The sequence below is a fragment of the Misgurnus anguillicaudatus genome, chromosome 17 (assembly GCF_027580225.2).
Source record: "Misgurnus anguillicaudatus chromosome 17, ASM2758022v2, whole genome shotgun sequence".
NCBI classification, from domain to species: Eukaryota; Metazoa; Chordata; class Actinopteri; order Cypriniformes; family Cobitidae; genus Misgurnus; species Misgurnus anguillicaudatus.
The window spans coordinates 24,632,248-24,653,265 of record NC_073353.2 but is presented as its reverse complement, the minus strand read 5'-3'; the positions used below and the strand labels follow the sequence as shown (position 1 = coordinate 24,653,265).

Below are 21,018 nucleotides of genomic sequence, written 5' to 3'. Positions count from 1 at the left end.
ACGTAATTGGCTAGAATCTGCACTAGGTTATTTGCATAATGTGATCTGATTGGCTGACGCCTGCGTTGGCACCAGCAACGGCAGTTACACGTCGACAACAGATCCACAATTCAGTTTGGCAATGCATGATATCGCCTATTTAAAGGAAATGAGAAGCATTGATGCTGACAACCCGTGTGAATGGAGCGGTATTGTCCAAAAAAATTGCTCGATGCTTTCGCTGTCTTGATTGTTTGTATTTATCGCTCTGTAGACGAATGCGTATGTGCGCAGGCTTGTAGTATTTCTGTTATGGTAACATTGCCATCTTCATGCCTAGCATATGTAAAAAAGCGAATTTATTCGTCTTCAGATCCGTATAGATGTGGATCTTTTTGACAGTGTTGTCGTGTGTACTAGAGGTCTTCACGGGTCCACTTAGATCCAAAAATCAGAGGTCCGACCCGCGACCCGATCGGGTTCGGGTCTAAAACTTTCCCCGTGTGCCTCGGACACATGTTTGCATTCGGGTCCAGTCGGGTAAAAAAAATTGCCACTGGTTCGGGTCGGACTCAGGTCTAATTTTTTTGGGTTTGTCTCGGATTGGGTGTTTCTTCTAAAGTTTATATTTTTGGGCTTTTGTGCCTTTTATTTTTGACAGAATAGTGGACAGTAGACAGGAAAGTGTTGGGTGGAGATAGGGGAGCAGGATCGGCAAAGGACCACAGAGACGGCAATCGAACTCTGGTCGCCATAAGCACACTGGTGCTATGTGTCGGCGCACTAACCACGGGGCTATTGGTGCCAACCTGGTCATTCTTTAAAAAAACGTATTTATGCACGTCGGGTTCGGGTATAAAGTGATTCGGGTCATTTCGAGTCGGGAACATTTCTTTGGACCAGAGAAGACCTCTAGTGTTTACATTAAAATTTTCATGGAAAGGAAAAAACTATAGTTACTTCATCGTTGTCGTGTAAACATGGCCTAAGCTACAGGAACACTGTGGTTTAAAAGAAATGTAAAATATGGAATAACTATCAAGTACTGGCCACATCCACAAATATTATGTTAGTAAGGATTAACTAGAAGTTCATGGACCGAGCGGAGTAGAAGGCGTCATTCAAATGAAATCTTACTGTCTAAGAGGCTGTTTACACTTGTCATTAACATGCGTTTTCGTCGATCGGATCACAAGTGGACAACGTTAATGCCAGGTGTAAACGGTGTTCAAAGCGTTTTGAACGCGTCCACTTTCGACCACTTTCAACCACATTCAGAGGTAGTCGAAAACAGAGGTAGTGTAAACGCACATGTGGTTGAATGTGTTCGAACAGCCACACGCGACCGCCTTCTCTTTGCCCATTTATCTTATCTGAGATACTGAACACAAAGTTTTACGTCTTTTCTGACTTCTGGCGCGAACACATGGTGAAAAGCGCTATTTGTAGCCTTTCATTGATAAAACTAAAGCGGCTGATCTGCGCAGTTTCATTTTGCAAGCGTGTGAAAGTTGCGCGATCCTATTTCATCAATTGCGCTGAAAATTCAGAGAAAGCTCTAACATATACATGTAGAAACACTGTGCAGCAAGTTGACTTGCTAAACAAGCAGTGGACTCTGACATAATATTAGTTTCCGTCCATATAAACTCATCATTACTCCCGCTCGCGTTTGAATGACAACAGAGAGACTAGCCCACCGTCCCGACAGACCACCCCCTCACAGTATTCAGGACAGAAGCGGTCAAAATTGGACAAAAGAGACGGATTTAAATACCAGGTGTAAACGTGATGTGTCTCTCTCGTCCACTTGTGATCCGGTCGACGAAAACACATCTTAATACCAAGTGTAAACAGCCCCTAAATGGGTGGTTTATGTGTTAAAGCAACTGCAAAATGGCCCAGACTTTGTCGAAGGTCAAAAGTCGGACATCATCACACAAAAAGTGAAGGAAAATGTAAGGAATGTTTGAGCCATGTAAGAGAACCAACCTGTTCTTGCACAGAAATACAACATTTTACTCTTTCTCTTTGTGTTCTGTCTATCAGCTACTTGGATTAGAGCTGTAATCGGGCCTTAAAAGTTAGGCCCGAAATGTCCGGAGCCCGACAGAATGCAGCCCGAACCCGAACGTACATTTAGATTGACAGCTTTTTACAAGCCCGAACCCGTTTACAGCCCGACATTATTTAAATGTGCGCACACACACACAGCTTTTGTCAAGAATGAGAAATTTACACAGGTTTTAACATTATTTATTCATGACTAATAATCTACACGTCACTTGGAAGTTGAAACAAAGAAATAAAATAAGTCATCTGTAACATTGTAACATCTCATTCTAAATAGGCTTATGCAATACACTATAAATATGCCAATAAAATTATTATTTCTTAACGAATTAAATTAAGATAATACATTCTGAATTAAGATGGGTATTTGGCAATAACGAAATTAATAGAAAGGCTCCGTGGGATTTGCGTCGGCACTTCTCTCCATTACTGCCAACATTAGTCTATATCCTCTGTCTAAATTATGTATTTAAGGCTCGATTCATATTTAGTTATACATTGAAAAACCTACTCACCAAGATTAGGCTACATGTTTTTGATGAGGAAAATCATTTAATCCACTGTAAATGAATTCAGCGCGGTCCTGCGCTACTGATAGTGCATCCAGCAGCATTGAACTTGACCGCTCATTTACCTCACAAAGCCGGAGCGCAAGCCCGAGCCCGGCCCGAGCCCGTGTAAAATGTTAGAAATGAAGCCCGAACCCGCCCGAGCCCGTCGGGTGTCGGGTTCGGGCAAAGATCTTCAGCTCTAACTTGGATCCATCTCTATACTCTCCTTTGATGCTTAACCTTTGACTGTTTATCCTTTGCATCCTTCGAAAATGTTTGATCTCTGTCCTTTCTGTCCTTGCTATAGTAGAAGGAAATGCTTTTATCTGACATTCCACGACACCCTGTCTTTCTTTTTGTGAGGTTTAGTCGTACCTTTAAACCATTCGTAAACCGCCTGTCAATCTGTTAACAGCCTCACACTCACCTGCATTCAGAAAAGGGGAGTATTAAACACACACGTACACACTCACACGTGTCAAACACAGAGCGTTTCACAGTCAGTCATCTTAAAAACTGTTGGAAGTTACATACACAACTGCCGTTTTTAATTTATTTTCCAGGCCTGAGCCCAAGGAATTATCAGATCAAATCAGATTTGCAGTCCTGAAACACCTCATTTGTGTCCATCTTGACAATTTGTCAGATATCCAGAGTTTATTATCTGTACTTTGGGAATTTGGCTGCGCAATCCCTCATAGTTGGCTCTTTTGAAGCTAAAACCGAAGACAAGGAAGAAATCAGGGAAGAGATCAATGAAATACAAATAACAGCTATTTATGAGATACCAGACTGATCTCACAGGAATTCGTTAGTCATTTGCAAGATGGCTAATTCAAATGAAAGCTTACAATGTGAATCCTACAAAGATTAACGATTATTAGAAATAAAGCATTAATGAAGCCCCATCACTAACTCCACCCCTCGAAAGCGTTTTATCATACAAATTCATACGAATTAGTTACCTCACAATGTTGGCATCTCCAACTAGCGCATAAGAAGCAATGTAATTTAATTACATAACACATTCATGCGTTTGGGGCGAATCAAGGTCTGTACATGTTAAACGAACCATTCCAACCGGACCATGACCACCTCTTCAGCTGGGTCTCGCTACGGTTTTTTGGTTCTCACCTGAGTTCGATTGCTGTATTCATAAAATGTCCACACCAAGGGGCAAAATGGACTTCAGTTCAATTCAATTGAACCAAACAAGAGAGGTGTGAATACTCCCTTAGTAATTGCAGTAACATTGTGTTGAAGATACCCTTCAAAGAAAAGTTTACCCAGAATTTGGGCTTTTTTTACGGACTATTATGGAATTCCTGTCCCACATATCTTTTTCTCTGTCGAATGTCTTAAAGGATTAGTCTATTTTCTTATTTACTCACCACCATGTCATCCAAAATGTTGATGTCTTTCTTTGTTCAGTCCAGAAGAAATTATGTTTTTTGAGGAAAACATTCCTGGATTTTTCTCATTTTAATGGACCCCAACACTTAACAGTTTTAACGCAGTTCAAAATTGCAGCTTCAAAGGACTCTAAACGATCCCAAAAGAGGCATAAGGGTCTTAACTAGCGAAACAATTGTCATTTTTGACAAGAAAAATAAAAAATGTGACGCACCAGTGCAACCTCACGCAATACGTCATGACGTCAAGAGGTCACGGATAATGTATGCGAAACTACGCCCCAGTGTTTACAAGTGTGGAGAGAGGACCGTTTCGACGTTGTTGTATGACGAATGATACTAATTAATGTCTGTGTGTCAGTTTATTGTTTAAAATTGTCCGCAAATTTGCGTTTCATATATGTAAAACATGACATTTCCACGGCATTACGCAATTATGTGAAGTCGCGCTGGCTCGTCACACAGGTGGAGGAAGAAGAGAAGTTGTGGTTTAAAAGTGCATATTTTTTATTTTTCTTGACCATCGTTTCGCTAGATAAGACCCTTATGCCTCGTTTGGGATCGTTTAGAGTCCTTTGAAACTCCGTTAAAAAATGCAATTTTAAACTGCATTAAAACTATTAAGTGTTGGGGTCCATTAAAGTCAATTAAAATGAGAAAAATCCTGAAATGTTTTCCTTAAAAAACATAATTTCTTTTCGACTGAACAAAGAAAGACAACAAGACAACATTTTGGATGACATGGTGGTGAGTAAATTATCTGTTTTTTTTTTTTTAAGAAAATTAATTATCCTTTAATATTCATTTTGGATCAATACTGATTTTATACTTAAACTATGTATAGGGGTGCTCAGACACACAGTAGTCCCTTTCACACATACAGTCTTTACTGGTAATTTACTGGTAAATTGCAGTTAACATGTCATGTGTGAACAGAACCTTTGCGGTAAATCAGTGCTCCCAATTTACCAGTAAGACAGGTTGTAAGATTAACGGTAATTTGCCGGTAAGCGCTGTGTGTGAACGAAAAATATAGCATTACCGGCATTTTGATGACGTCAGACCGCGCTGACAGATCGGGTGGGCCAATCAGAAAGTTTTTTAAACAGGTGACGCGGTTTCCCCCAGACTGTTTACGGACGTTTCCACACACATGTTGCTTAAAAGTCGAGCACACCTGAAGTTAACATCCACATTTCTTCACCAAAGTTTTTTTAAACGGCTTACCATCAAATTGCCGACGTCCTTAGCACACCATCTGTGAAGCCTAATTTGCAAACGCGCAGGTTCCGTTTGACGCCGCCTAACGCAATGTTGTTTGGTCACGAGCAACTTCGCGACCGTTTGCCACAGATGTGAAAACAACAAAATACGGACCGTGGATATTAAGTCATAACCCGCCGTTTACAAATATGACACGGACGGAGCTCGCCGGCCGCGCGCCACAGGTAACTTCCGCTTTCTCTCCGAGTTTACCGGTATTTTGATACTGATGTGTGAATGATGTCTTACTGGTAAAAAGACGGAACGTCACTGCATGTGTGAACAGCACATTTTTGTGTTTACTGGTAAATTCATTCTGGTAAATTCATGGTAATTTACCAGAATTACTGTGTGAAAGAGGCTATTGTCTTCACATGCAATCACGTGTCTTTTTTGTGTCTTGTTTGTGTTCCAATGTGAATATTTTAAAAAGATATGGCTTATAAGACATTACCAATATTTCACAAATCTGTCTGTCTCGAGCAAGATTTGTGTTAAACTGGTAAGCAAGCGCTGCTTATGTTTGTATTACTGCAGACATTAGCTCTTCAGGTTTCCCAGTTTGGTGTGCCCCTACCCTTAGTCAGAATCCGAAGCCGACCTTATCTTGTATACATTTTGATTTGCCCTCCATAATTCCTCATTTTAACAACAAAGCACGTAAACATAATGAGCTCATAATCACGACATAATCAGAAGTGGTAAGTAGGACATTTCTGATAGCAGGTGAAGGCAGCATTAGTATGAACGTTAATCCGTGCGGACATTAGCGAAAGACCGCCTACATACCTGTCAGTCAACTATTCGGTAATTTGAAGCACATGCTGCAACCAGGTGTAAATGACGATGAGATCGCCCGACAAAATTCCATTAAAAATGTGATTTAAACTCCTGCCCGCCTCAATTAGTCTATCTTGTATCGAGGCCACATTGTGTAGTGATGTGACTAGGATTTCCCAACGCCACACATGATCTCTCAGGGGTCCGAGGATGTTTGAACCCACTGTCAGCTGAAGAAAATAGACAGGAGAGAGAGAGAATGCTGAGGAGGAAGAATAGGCGGCGAGTTGAATACTTAAGGGCTTGCTGACACGATGATATATCTGGATTCGGATTTATTTTGGAGATTGAAATATTCTCTGGAGAAATGTAGGGGAAGGGAGATGTTTCTGTCAGTATGTGTGTGTGCTTTTGTATTTAAAGACCATTTTAACATCTCACTTATCTAGAATAGATAGTTGTGTGTGTATTTCTGTGCGTCTGAGTGTGTTTTATAATAGAAAACTTTTCTTTGTTCGACTTCAATTCAGATGTGCTCAGAGCTCTAAAAAACGGATTGAACTGTTCTAATTGTCCTTTCTTTCTCATTTGCACACTCTTTAGTGTCAAATACCGCACGCACACACGGTAACATCCAGGGCTCGGTGCGAGACAGTCTGAGGCAGGGTCTCTATTATGACATCACAAAGAAAGGATGAGGGGAGGACAAGGAGTATGAAAGGATTTGCGGAGGAGTACCTGTTCACAAAGCCCCATTCTATACAGATAATTAAAGTCTTACACGTCCCCATTGGGTTGCACTGCTGAGGAACAAATCAGCAGCAGAATTTGAGGAGGGGGGAAAGAGAGAAAATATGGGGATTCTGTGGCTTTAGCTGCCTTTTAAAGCCGAATCTTTTTTGTTTGTGGCTTAAGTGAATTCTGAGTGAAGGTCAGAGTGTTGCCGTATTAAGGTCTCTGTTCGTTCGAGGATGTGTGGCGTCTTCAAAACCTGCAGATCGGGCGTGTGTGCGCCAGTGAGCGTTTTCACGATAATGCCCAGTCAATGTTTCTGCAGTGTCGCTAAATGGGGCTAGCAAACTTGCACGCCTTTCATTCAGACAGACACATTGAGGCGAAAACAGCAAAATGGCTGGTTAGGGCTCAGAGCTCCCTCTGGTGGTGGATGTTGTTATACATCTGCGGCAGCTGCTAGTTGTTTTCTAAATGATGCATTGAAATTGCAAATTGATTCTGTATTTGTAGCAGGTTATCCCCTGATTAGAAGGCTTTTGAAGACAACGGAGAAAAGAGCTACTAGGCACTTTGAAGACGGAGACAATGGTGTTTACAATACAGCTAGAGAATACTGTTGAAAAGCTTGGGATTGATTCAGTTTTAGTTAAATGCCTCATCAGATCTCCTTGAACTTTGCTGTTGTCATCACATAAAGTATGTGATTTGTTTCTTGTTGGGCATGCATATAATTTTAGCACATAAACAGCATCATCTCCAACTTATTTTCAGAATAAATCTTGCAAATAAGATCAATTATAATTCATTGTTTTGAAAGAAAATATCACACCAACGCTGTCTGTTTTATAAGAAGTGCCCTAGTGTTAATGAAAGTGCTGTAATATTAAATTTCACTCAGTTGAACATAGCAAGTTTGAGCTGAATTGCAAAATATTGTGGAGGGGATAAGGACGACATTTGCATTTCCAATAGTAAATATCAATGCTTAAGGCAATCAAAGAATAGTGCAGGGTGATGTGAGGATTCGAGTATTGGATCTGGATGAATGAAGTAGTCATTTTTTGAGACACATTTTTGTTTTCTTCCTATAATCATCTTAGATAATGTCAAGAACATTCTGTGAAAATATAACCTTGATATCTTACGGAGTGATCTCATGTCAAATCGGTGATTGAAAGTAAACTTTGATGCTCCGAAGCTCATTGTTAGATTATGAGAGGGGCGCCATAAAGGGGGGAAAAGTTAGGACGATTCTAAGGGCCCAGGAACTTTTGAGGGCCCCAGCCAAGGACTGCGCCGCAAACGCAACCCCCTTGAGCTGAGCCCTCTTAGCTCCGCCCCCATCTTTACTCTGCGTGTTAGCGCCTTCTTCAATCCATGGTCTCACAGTGCGCGTGAACTTCACAAGAGAGCAAGGTGTGTGTATTTACTGCTATTTGCTATGATATCTGCATATGTGCGCATCCTTACTTTAAATGCAGTTTACACAATATGACGCTGGAGCAATACAATGCAGTTTTCTTTCCACTGTAAAGTATTCGCTCTGTTCACCTCAGTTTAAAAATAAACAAGGTGATTTACGTTCCCTGTTTTATGTTATGATTCTAACGCGAAGTCAGCCCTTATACGCTGTTTCAATTAACGTAGCCCGTATAAGCTAATTAACATAAACTAGAAATGCGATCGGGTTACACACTTCAATGTTTTGCAACGCAATATGCCAAAGAAGGATTTTTATGCAGTCGTGAATCGAGTTGATTGTAATCAAACTGAAATGCAACTAAGGCTAAACTAGTCCAGTTATGTATATTAAAGCTTCTCACCTTGCAACAGGTTTAAGAAATCAATGGAAATCTGTCGTAATCTGCTATAGTTGTCATTCATTTCATTTTAGAGTCCCGTTGATTAAAAAACAGTCTGAAGAATCATTTAATAACAGTATAGCTGTTTTCTCAAGTTCACAGTTTCAATGATCTGTCGTTATTTTTGCTTTACTGAAGCTGCTGGTGTGTGAAACTTGTTCTTTACCTTAAATAATGCTAATAATTATAATACAAGCTTTGGTCAAGCATTTTTGACCCAGTCTTATTTGAGGCATAAGGTATTGAAAAGATGCATTGTTGTTGTTCGCCATTTTTAAACGTTATAATGTCATTCATTGGATAACAGCTCAAGTATGTCACTGAGACTGCATGTGAAAATCAGACTAAAGTCTCAAATCTTATTGTGAAATAAAAAGCATCACAGTTTAATTTCAAGCATTAATTTCACTATGATTTCAATCGCTGACATGACTTGACATGACATGACTCAGTCAATATTAAAGATATCAAGTTTATAATTTCACAAAATGTTCTTTACATTATGTAGGATGAATTAATGTTTGGTAAAAACAGTAAATCACAAAGAAATACTTCAGCTGGGTTTTCACAGGCATGGTCACATTTATCTTTAATCTTTAAGAACGTTGCATTTTCTCTGAATATTCGATTAATGTACTGTATTTTTCAATTAAATTTACATTGGACAATAAATTATCTTAGCTGCAGACATTGTAGGTGTCTATAAATACTGATAATTGTGGTCATAACAATAGCAAAATATATAGTTCTGTATTATTAAATTACAGACAAAGATTTTGAATAGCTACAGAAGGTTGGATTGTATGTTTGGTGCGAAATGGGTATGGTGGGGGCCTGACCCCCTATTCTTTCGTAGGGCCCAAAATTGCTAGCGGCGCCCCTGTAAGTATTTAGCCTTGATTTTACATGCAGGGTCACATATAATACATCATATGTCACATTCTTAAAAAAAGGGTGCTAAATAGTACTAAAAGCTCGTAATCATAGGAGAACCATTTTTATACACTCTACAGTCTCTACAGGAAACGCGATGATGCGATCGCATGATTTAACGCATATTCAGCCAACGTCCACATATTTATGCGGGGGATGCATTTTTTCAAATACGCTGCACTTTCGCAGCATAAATTGCAGATTTCCACGCGCAAAATATGCGGGCTTGCATGATTTCATAGTTCCCGCAAAAATCACATATATCTTAGCAGAAAGTTGAAAAATGTTGCATTTACCCCACACAAGCGCAGCCATGTCCCCTGTTGCCATGGGAACGTTATGAAGTGATTATGTGACGTGAACATCATTGAAAAGCTGCAAAAGCTGAAAACAGTTTTGCAAGTTCCCGCAATTTTGCAAGTTCCCGCAATTTCACCGTATAAAATTGCTTAAATATCCTGCATATTCCATCGCATTTTTTAAGAAAACGTGCTGCAAGATCAAGGATTTGTGCGCGCAACAATCACAAAAAAACTCTGCGGTTTTCTGGTAGGACTGACTTTAAAAATGCTATAGCACCACTTTTGGTTCTACACAGGTGCTATATAGATGCTATTTGGTACTTAGAATGGTTCCTTTATGATTATGAGCCAATATACCACTTTCAGTGCTTTTTGCACTATCGCTATTTCAAGTGTAGTATTTGAATGCTGCACATTTTAGCCAAGTCAACGTGAGACTTTTAACTTAGCAAAATAGATAGCATATCTAACACTGGCATTATTTAAAAAGCTACAGTTGGCATGGTGTCTGCAGGTGGTTAAAGCTGAATTAGTTCTTGGAAACTAAAGAAGAAAAAGAATAAGAACTAGATTTTTCCATTTCTGAAAAATAAAACTGTAGGTGGTGCTTGCATTTGCAAATGTCACCACCTGAATTCCAGCTTATTCCGAGGGAATAACCGAGCATTACTGTGTGGTTGCTTATGTGTTCTGAGTGGTTGTTAGTGTGCTGCTGTGCGGTTGCTAGGGTGTTCAGGATGCTGACAGGTTGAGGTCAAAAGAGACCACCTACAGAAATCTATGTAAGAATTTCTTTATATATAGCTCGTGGTTCTAATTTTAAGTATGCACAGCAGTGACAGTAAAGCTTGCTTTAAAAAATTCTGCATAATAAAGTGCGAGTGAGAGATTGAGAGAGAGTTGTCAGTAAGCCGTTCACATAGCAAAAAATATGTCTAAATTTAAAGACTTAAAATACCTTGAAATGCACAGCTTTGTTCAATGCATATATACGTAATTTCCACTCAAACAGAAATTTTATGTCAAAGTACTGCTGCTTGTGATGTTAGTAAACATGCTGCACAACATTTTCAGAGCAATTGATAAAATAAACTTGCGTAAGTTTTACACGCTTGCAAAATAAAACTAAAGAGGTAGAGAACAGCCACTTTTGTTTTATTAAAGATATCCTTAATGCTGCGTTTACACCAGCCGCGGGAGAGGCGTGAAGCGCGAGTGATTTCAATGTTAAGTCAGTGTGAAGACGCATTGACGCGCGTCTCGAGGTCTCGCGGTGCAGATGAGGCGTTTGGCGCGGTAGAAGCAATTCAACTTTATTCGCGCGTCTACTTGGCGCGAATGCCGCAATTTGAGCATATGACGTGATTTACGCGTATGGCGCAATATGTGCGGTACACGTGAAGGGTGCTTTTTGTGCATTTTGCGTTTGGTGCAAATTTGCGGCTGCACCCGAGTTGATACATTTTAACTTTGGCGGATTTTCGTGGCGCGTTAACCAATCAGGAGCCTGCTAGCTGCTGTGGCGGCAGCCCCACCCGGAGTCACTCATTAAACATGAAGGCTTGATATTGTCCGTGAACAGTCACCCGGAGCTATACGACACAAGTTCTTATTTCTATAGAGAAAGGAATAAAAGGACCTAGCTTGGAAAAGTGTCAGTGAGGATATTGGGCAACTCATATTTTGAGTCACGTGACGTTTATCGATCCGCGTCATTTATTTTCCCCTCTATAGTAAGGTGACCAAATACAAACCGGTAACTCTCTCGATAAATGCACATCAACATCAGCCATCCTGCAACCAGAAAACCGCATAGCACTTGCCACTCCCACAAGAAGCGGATTTTGCCTCTGACGCGCGTCAAATGCTTGCTTTTTCCGCGCGTCTACTTCGCTGTAGACGCGTAAATGCATTCAAACTGTTCAAGCTGCAAACTAGGCACGGTAGACGCGGTTTTTACGCCTGAAACGCGGTTGGTGTAAATGCAGCATTAGACCACACTGAACACTGAGGTTTGCACTAAACAGGGCCTAGAATTTCATTGCTTAATGTGAATTTTGTCAGTGCTGTGATTTGCAAAATGAATATAATTACAGTGGCCCAATCAAAACAAAACTGTTTGTGATAACCACTGCTTGTGTTAATCCGTTTGAAAAATTTGCAACCAATCATGTTAAACAAGAAATATCTACAGTGGTCTATAACCACTATGTGACCCTGGACCTCAAAACCACTCATAGGGGTCAATTTTTTTAATTGAGATGTATAAATAATAAATAATGGTTTGTTAGGATAGGATGATATTTTGTTCGACTATTGGAATCAGAAGGTGCAAAAAATCAAAATATTGAGAAAATCGCCTTTAAAGTTGTCCAAATGTCATTAGTAACTGCATCCACTCCCAGAGATATTTTTATATTTATGGTAGGAAATTTAAAAATATCTTCATGGAGCATGATTTTTACATAATATCCTTTTGTGAAATTGATCATTTTGACCCATACAAATATACCAGCGCTAATTAAGCTAATTAAGATGTTTTTGTAATCCAGGGTCACATAACTTGGCACAAATGTAATTTGTGTGTATTATTGTATGTCAAGCACACATCAGACCCAGCATCAGTTAAATTCTAACACTAGAGTACAGTATGTGGGCATAGTGCTGTTTTATAGATTCATGATCTCAGTGTCTCTTTGATCAAATGCTCCACATGTACTTCGCTTCCTGGTGAGAAACAGACGCTATTTCTGGTTTGTTTGGGGGCCCGGAGCAACATCTTCCCGGGTGCTGGGCCCTATTCGTTAGCAGTCTAAAGACATGCCTAATTAATGTCAAACAGCTGACAAACATCACAACATTAAGGCAGAAATACCACCTCATCCGCAACTAAAGAAAGAAATGAAGCTACTGGATCCTCTGAAGATTCTCTAAGCAAACGCACTCATACATCCGAAACAAACTCGCCGTATTTACGGATTTAGTTTTTAATTTTATCATAATCGGGCTAACCGTGATTCTCCACGGTGCTTTCCAATTACATTTCAGGAATAGTCAATGCTCCACCATCATGCACTGGTAATGACTTTAGGGGAATAGATTAAATAGATTTGAATAATTTAAGAGAGTTTGCTAGAATTATGAAATTTAATTCAAAGAATTTAAATAGCTACATTTTATAATACTATCTGAAAGAAATAGTATTAAGAACAAACACTTTCTGTGTCCTCCTTATGTCTCTTTTCAAGCATACTGGTGAGTCTCGGCAACCTACAATACGCCATTGTGAGAGCTTGTCAGTTGCTATTGACCACAGGAAGGCCCCCTAGTGGCCATTGCAGGAAACTGAGTCATTATCTGAGGCTTCGTAAGCACAGTATGAGCCTCGAGTTTTCTTACAAAAGGCAACAGCCCCAGGCACAGAACTGCTGGATGAAAACAGCACAAAAGACATGAAAGATGTTTGTACCATTGTGTAATCACAAACCTCCCTGTCCTTCACAGGAAGCATGCTCAACCTGACGTGTCGAGCTTTCTTTGGATACAGCGGCGACATCAGTCCGCTCGTCTACTGGATGAAAGGAGAAAAGTTCATAGAAGACATGGACCAGAGTCGTATTCGGGAGAGTGAAATAAAGTAAGAATTACAATGGTAACAGCAAATGAAAAGAATATTACAAATGCATCACCATACTGAAAAGCTCCAAAAGAGGAGATTTGCATACAAGTTACACATCAAAGAATCTATTCTGCTGAAAATAATCTGTCAGGAATTGTCGTGCTTATTACGGTTAGTGCTGGTGATGCTATTTACCAGCAAAAGTTAGCTGGAAAAGCTGACTGGTGAGGATGTTTTTTGTTGCTTATTTACGAAAGATGTCTTGCTGGGTAAGCTAAAAAAGCAGCTTGCTGGGGACATCAGGTTCCCATGCTGGCAACCAGCTTTTTAAAAACATTACAGCATAAATTGGTAATCAGACATGGTTTTACAACAGGGCAGATATTAGCAACATACTGTACATATGTCGGTGTGTAGAAACTGACTTATTATATAGCACATAAATGAATTTTACAGAATTCTTTCATTTTTTGGGTGCATATGTGAGCTTCCTACTTGATAGATGGATGTTAAAATGGAAATTGCACTGGAAAAGGACCACACGGGTATAATTACTCCGAGCTATTTGATAAGTTAGAACTTAATTAATGGCACTATGAGTCAACTGGAATAATTGGAATCATTTTCTAAATCCTTTGAACAGCTCCATACTTAATCTGCACCCATACAATGCTGCAGCAAGACTAGTCATTTTAGCACAATTGAACATATTTTAATAATATTTGACTTCTGTCTGTACAAATCTGCAGATTTCCCTACAAAATCAGTGCGGGAAATGAATATAAATGGTTGGGGGTTCTGCCTGGGCATAATTATTATATAAAATAAACTTAACAGGTGCAGTTTCCCAGACAGGGTTTAAGACCAGTTTGAGTCTCAACTAGAAACAGCTTGCACTGACCTATTTTTAAACATATCAGTGCCACAGTTTTGTTACAAGATGCACAGCAGCAGTGTGTTTTTGTAAGGTATGCTTTTAAATACAACTTAATTGACTTAACATAATAAAGGCCTAGCCACTGGCTTAATCTAAACTCGTCCGGTAAACCGCCCCTAAATGTTAACTATAAGGTAGCAATAATCTTGTAATATAGAAGAACCGGGTCAAAAATAAAAAAAAGTGATTTTCTCCGAGCCCTGATTACATTTGCATTCCAAACTATGACAGCATCTTTAGCACGCAACCCTTGGCAAAGCTAACAAACATTGCACTATTTTGTCACCATTTTGGGGCGTGTAGGTCCAGAAAGCTGTTTTCAACTATGATAAGTAAATTCCTAAAGCGGTCATTTGTTTCTTATAGCGCGTTGTGTTTCTCATTTCATTCATTACAGTACTGATTAATCTACAGGTTATTTAGGGCTGTAACACATCCTGAAGTTTGCCTTCTCAGAGTTTTTCAAAATAAAAGTAAATCGGGTTTATATGTCAGGAGTTCTTGTCGGGACGAAGTTACTTTTGTCCCGCTGCTAATACTGTTGCATTATGTTGAAAATGTTTATTATTCTAATGTGATTTAATTTCATTTTAGTGTTCATACAGTTGTAAAAAAAATATTTTTAACAATTCAAGTTTGTACTGTCAGGTTGCTTTTGAAACATTTGATAAAACTGAAATTTAAAATAAAAATATAATTTCATTATTATTTTGAAAAGATAAACAACAAAATATGTTTGCGGTTACATATTAACAAGGTCATAGTCATTTATATTAACTAAAAACAAGTGTAACACAAAAATCTATCTTGTTCTGTTGTGTTACTTTTGAGCCACCTGTGTGTTACAAAAGTAACAATTCACTACTTATGTTCAAAGTAAAATTATACTGAAGTCGTTTTAAATTTGTTCAAAATTCCACCCGGTATTGATAGACCACACTTGTGAGTTATTGATCACAGCAAAAATATATCTTTGTCCAAAATATCATCTTTTAAAATGACATTTTCTGAAAAATTAAATTTTTGCACCTGCTCAAATCAACCAAATTTTGGAAACTTCTTTAAATTTAATATTTTTTAATATTAATATTTTTACCTTTTTCATAATTTTATTATATATATATATATATATATATATATATATATATATATATATATATATATATATATATATATATATATATATATATATATATATATATATATATATATATATATATGTTTTTTTTTCAAGAAAAATAATGTTTGAAATCTACAATTTTAGGTTAAGTTACATGGAATGACAGAATTGCAAAAAGAATGTTCCCAAATCAAGTTATTTTGCTACAGTCCTCAAACTAAAAATCACTTTACGAATTGCATACTTAAAGATGTCCCTTAAATTAATTCATTTAACTGTGAATTAATTAAACTGGGTAAAATTTACTCTTTACACTATCAGAAAAAATGGTCCTTAGCTGTCACTGGGGTGGTACCCTTTCAAAACATACACCTTTGCACCTAAAGAGTTCCTTTTTGTACCTCAGAGGTACATATTGGTGCCAAAGAGTGTATATTAGTACCTTAAAGTTACATATTGGTAAGTATTTGTATTTATATGGTACATATTATGAGCTTTTTATAGGGTTCTGCCCCAGTGACAGCTTGAGACCATTTTTACTGCATTATAGTAATACCAGTGTATTCTTTAAATTACCTTGTATTAAATTACCTCATACAATACCATGTTGTGTGAATGTGATAAATCAGTACCATGGTATTCATCATGTGTGTGTTACCATATGATACAATCCCTTTACCACCACAGTACCTTTTAAAGGGCATTCAAAAAAAAGTTGCTTTAAAAACTAGCTTCCTATGTGAAATCACATTTTAAATACAAACGATATTGCACTTTAAATGCTCACTGAGATGTAGACAGTACATTTTCAATTACTGATATCACAGGCCTGTATATGAGCCTATTTATATCTAGCAGGGGCGGTCGCTGTGATGACACACTGTTATTAATTCCCCCGTCTGAATGAGCTGGATCAGAGCACCGCTGAATACATCCTAATAACACAAGGAAATGTATCATAGAGCATGCATCAAATGCATTTACATGCAGTTATGAAGCAGCAATTTCAGCATCTTTTTAAATGAAGTTCCAGTTTTGAATGTGTCTGACAGGACAAACAAGAGTGTGCATGCATGTTGTTATAAATAAATGATAGCCCCATTTCTTGTTTGCCAACCAAACCTAAAACTCGTCCTTCCAAAATTTATAGTCTCTGCAAGCTGCCAAAAGATATATATCGCCAAAATAAAAATACTTTATTCCAAAACTCTAGGCCATATCGTTTTTTTACTCTGGACCATCTGTGAAGAATTGCTCACGGTTTTGTTTTTGTCAGGACCATCAGGGAGCATCTGGGTGAACAGGAAGTGTCCATTACACTGACCATAGATTCACTGGAGGAAGGTGATTTGGGTAATTATTCCTGTTATGCAGAAAATGGCAATGGGAGACGACAAGCCAGTGTACAGCTTGGCAAACGAGGTAAGACATTTAACCGTGGTACAATCTGAGAAAAACAATGGGATGGTATTCTTTAAAAATCTCCTAATGTGTACCATTAGGTACAGACATGTATATATTTTGTACCAAGACGTGTCTTTGAGATAATAATATGCGCTCTTTAGGTACAAAGGTGTACTTTTTTCAAATGGTACCACCCCAGGGACAACTTTACCTTTATTTCTGACAGTGTAGATGGGCACATAAACTGCTTTTTAAAGATTCATACCCATCAATATGGACGATCACAAATGTGAATAATGGGATAACAAAAATGCATAATAAAATAAACATTAGTATCTTCAAAAAAGCCACATTTTGCAGAGAATTTGCCAATAAATTATAGGCATTTTTTAACTATTTTATCTTGAGCTATCACCCTGCATTGTTTTGTTAAGTACATTGTAAAAAAAAATGTCCTTTCTCTTAAATTTTTCTGTTACAAGTAATTTCAACTTACTATTATTTATAGAGATGCTTTGTTATAACTAACTTTACAAATAAAATATACTTAAAAAGTCACCTTCCTTTTAAAAGTTGTAGCAACTCATCTCTTGTCAAAATAAATAGTAGTAAGTTGAAATTACTGGTACATCTTAGAATTAAATAAAGCTTAGAATTTTTTACAGCGTATTTAAGGAGTTGACATCTAAGCTGGTGTCTTATTGGCTACTTTTTTCTTTATTATTTGGTCCAAGTCATCCTTGTACCTTAAAGGAACACTTCTTTAAGGAGGCTTATTTTCCAGCTCCCCTAGAGAACTATACTCTCATTCAGGCGTAATAATAAAGGACTTTCCTGCTGTAACATGGCTGCAGCAGGCGCAATGATATTACACAGTGCCCAAAAATAGTCCCCTGCTAATGAAAATAACCAAGGGGACTATTTTCGGGCGCGGCATTATATCATTTCGCCTGCTGCGGCCATGGTGCGGCGGCGAGGTCCTTGATTATTGCGCCAGTTTGAGAGTATAGTTCCTAGCCATATCTGCCTAGCTTTTAATTTTCCATCAGTCTTAATACACGATGTAACTACAGAAGAATCAAGTTTTAAATAAGGAAAACATCAAAATATCTTTGGTTATTTTTAGCACGATGCTAATGGTCTAATCAGATTCAATGGATTATGCTAAGCTATGCTAAAAGTGGTACCGCCAGACCCGATGATCAGCTGAATGGATTCCAAAACGGTAAAAATCAAATGTTAAACTCTAGGGGAGCTGGAAAATTTGCCTATTTTCCCCAAGATCAAAAGCTTTTTTAGAAAAGAAGCTGAAGGACACTGACAGTAAAGACTAAAAATTTATATTTTTATAAAATACATTAAATAGACAGTAATAAATAAACACCACAAGCAGTTGTTTATGTTCTCTTTGTTATCAACTAATACAATAAACATGACAAAGGTGACAAACATTGAGAAAACTTTACAATTTTCTAGTACAATCTATAAACCCATCCAGATATAGGGTGAGCCTTATGTTTAGTACTGTCACATACTTGCATACTTGTTCCCCATATAGTGGAGTCAAATATCATAGTAAAGGAGTGAACAAGTGAATTGTTTTAGATGCAGGATCTCAGCAGACAGTCATGACTAGCTGCTTTCAAAGGGGACATATCATGAAAATCAGACTTTTCCATGTTGAAGTGATAATTGGGTCCCCAGTGCTTCTATCAACCTAGAAAATGTGAAAAAAACAACCCAGTAACTTAGTTTTGGTAAACCATTCTCTGCAAGCATGTGAAAACATAGGTCATTGAAATTTGGCTCCCCTTGTGATGTCAAAAGGGGATCTTATTTTAATAATACCACCCCTTAATCTGCACTATCCACTACCATTTAGTGCAGAGAGAGAAAAAAAAATTCAATTTCAACAAACCAGAATCATGGCTATCATTGTTTGCATTTCATCAGCTCATTTGCATTTAACTCTTTCACCGCCAGCGTTTTTTAAAAAAGTTGCCAGCCAGCGGCAGCATTTTTCATGATTTTCACCAAAATTTAATGCCATCCAGAAAATGTTCTTCTTTAAATATATAAACATACAATATACCAAATGAAAGAACAGACCCTCTGCTTTCAAAAAAAAAAAAAGTTTCATCCTACCTTCAGTGGTTCTTTTGTAATCAGCTTTTGAATATGGGTAGGTTTCTGCAAAAACACAAAAAAAGCAGAGATAATTCAATTTTTGTGATAGACTTTTCATAGAGATCCCATTCAGAGTGATCTTTAAAACAGACACGGACATGCAGGTGCTTGCCATAGGGCAATACTTCCGGGTTTAAAAAGTATCCACCTGGTGGATAATAACGGTATTGCGGAAAGACGAAAAATCTCGTCATTGGCGGGGAAGCGTTTTCTCTTAATTGACGAGATATCTTGTCAATGGCGGTGAAAGAGTTGAGAGGACACACCCATGATTTTTGCTCACACCTACTAAGGCCCTGTCCCAAATGGCACACTTCATGTGGACTTTCGGTCTCGTGGCCTTAAATTGCAAGTGCTCGCTTAGTCTACGAGTCCGTAGGGTGTCCCATCTGTCATTTTTACGCTTCGAAGTGTGCTCATCAGCGCCCCCTTGATGCGGTCTTTGGCCAAGCCGGCACTGCACAGGCTTCGCGCACTTTACCAACCCAGAAGTCCTTGCGAAAGAGCAATCAGACCAATCAGACAATGGAAGGGAGGAGTTTACACCGACGGGCAAGTTTAAATCCTATTTCCGGCTTGACGCTCAAGTCTGTCCCAAAATACAACTCCGGTGCAACCACCTGGACTCGCATCAAGGGTCCCTAAAGTCTGCACTACAGGATGTCATCAAAGTGTGGACTCTGGAGTGTGCCATTTGGGACAGGGCCAAAGTGGCAATTTTTACATGTTATAATAAATAATCTGGGTGGTATTTTGAGCTAAAACTTCACATATGTACTCTGGGGACAGCAAAGATTTATTTGACATCTTTAAAAAGTATTGTAAAATGTCCCCTTTAATTAAAAGGGATCACCTCATTTATCTTTAGTGTCATTTACATTTCCACATTTTATTGTTCGGTGCACAATTGTTGAATATGTACATGTGCAAATTGCATTTGATAGCTATGGTGGAGGAAAACATACATTTTGTTAAAACCTTCAGACTGTTCCCCGTGCAAAGCTTTTGTGTATGTCTTCAGAAGACTTGAAATATACAGTATTGTATAGAGTCGTACATTTACAATCCTTTTTTGATTTTTATGGAGCCTGACAGTCCCTGATCATTGTCTGTTGTCATTGTATTGAAAAGAGCAGCTAGGACATTTTCAAAGAGTCCTTTTTATGTTCCACAGAAGAAAGCAAGTTATATGGGTTAGCAACATTATCGTCGTAAGTAAATGATGACAGAAGTTGCATTTTTGGCCAAACTCTTCCTTTTTAAAGTACTGTGGGATTTCTTTACATAAACAGCACAGCGTGTTCCTGTGTCTCCTTCTCTCTTTTAGTCTCTTTCTTGCTCTTCTTCAGGGAAATACATCAGCATCTAAAATTCACTCTCTTTTTGCCAAAGCTTTGAAGGCGTCCCATCTTCTCTTTTAATGGCTGTTCAGAGGAAGAGACAGCTTCTGCAGTTCAGACATTTTCTCCCTCTCAGCCCAACTCAAAACTATTCAACTGTTCTTACATACACACACACACACACAAATGAATACACATGCATACTCTTTCAACTTGTCCCAGCCATATTCCCGCAGATAATCTCAAAGCGCACACACACACCAAATCTCTCGTGCACACACTTTCCCTTTCAGCTCAATCCTAAGCACACGCACACACATGCACGGTTTCCAAATCTTTCGGCGTCCCTGAAGCATCTGACTGTACTTTGCATGTTTTTCCTCCATTAACTGTAGCACTGCTGGTTCATAGAGGACGATATGAACATCATTAGCACTTAATCATTCTGAAGTCAATTCTTGCTTCCCTCCTCTCGTGGATGTGCATCTGCCTTGTCCTTTTGTTCATTTGTTTAAAGGAAT

The 21,018-nt window shown here is 38.4% G+C and overlaps 1 protein-coding gene across 8 annotated transcripts in view; it reads left to right on the top strand.

Annotated features, from left to right (window-relative positions):
- il1rapl1a (interleukin 1 receptor accessory protein-like 1a) overlaps positions 1-21,018 on the top strand; it is a 191,069-nt gene that overhangs the window by 159,259 nt on the left and 10,792 nt on the right. For all 8 annotated transcript variants that reach the window (XR_012358352.1, XR_012358353.1, XM_055214892.2 and 5 more), the window contains 2 exons: positions 13,395-13,527; positions 16,843-16,988. Coding sequence is in view for 6 of the 8 variants with exons in the window: in XM_055214892.2 (XP_055070867.1) it covers positions 13,395-13,527; positions 16,843-16,988 (279 nt within the window). In the remaining 2 variants the exon portion in view is untranslated. The remainder of the gene's footprint in view (positions 1-13,394; positions 13,528-16,842; positions 16,989-21,018) is intronic.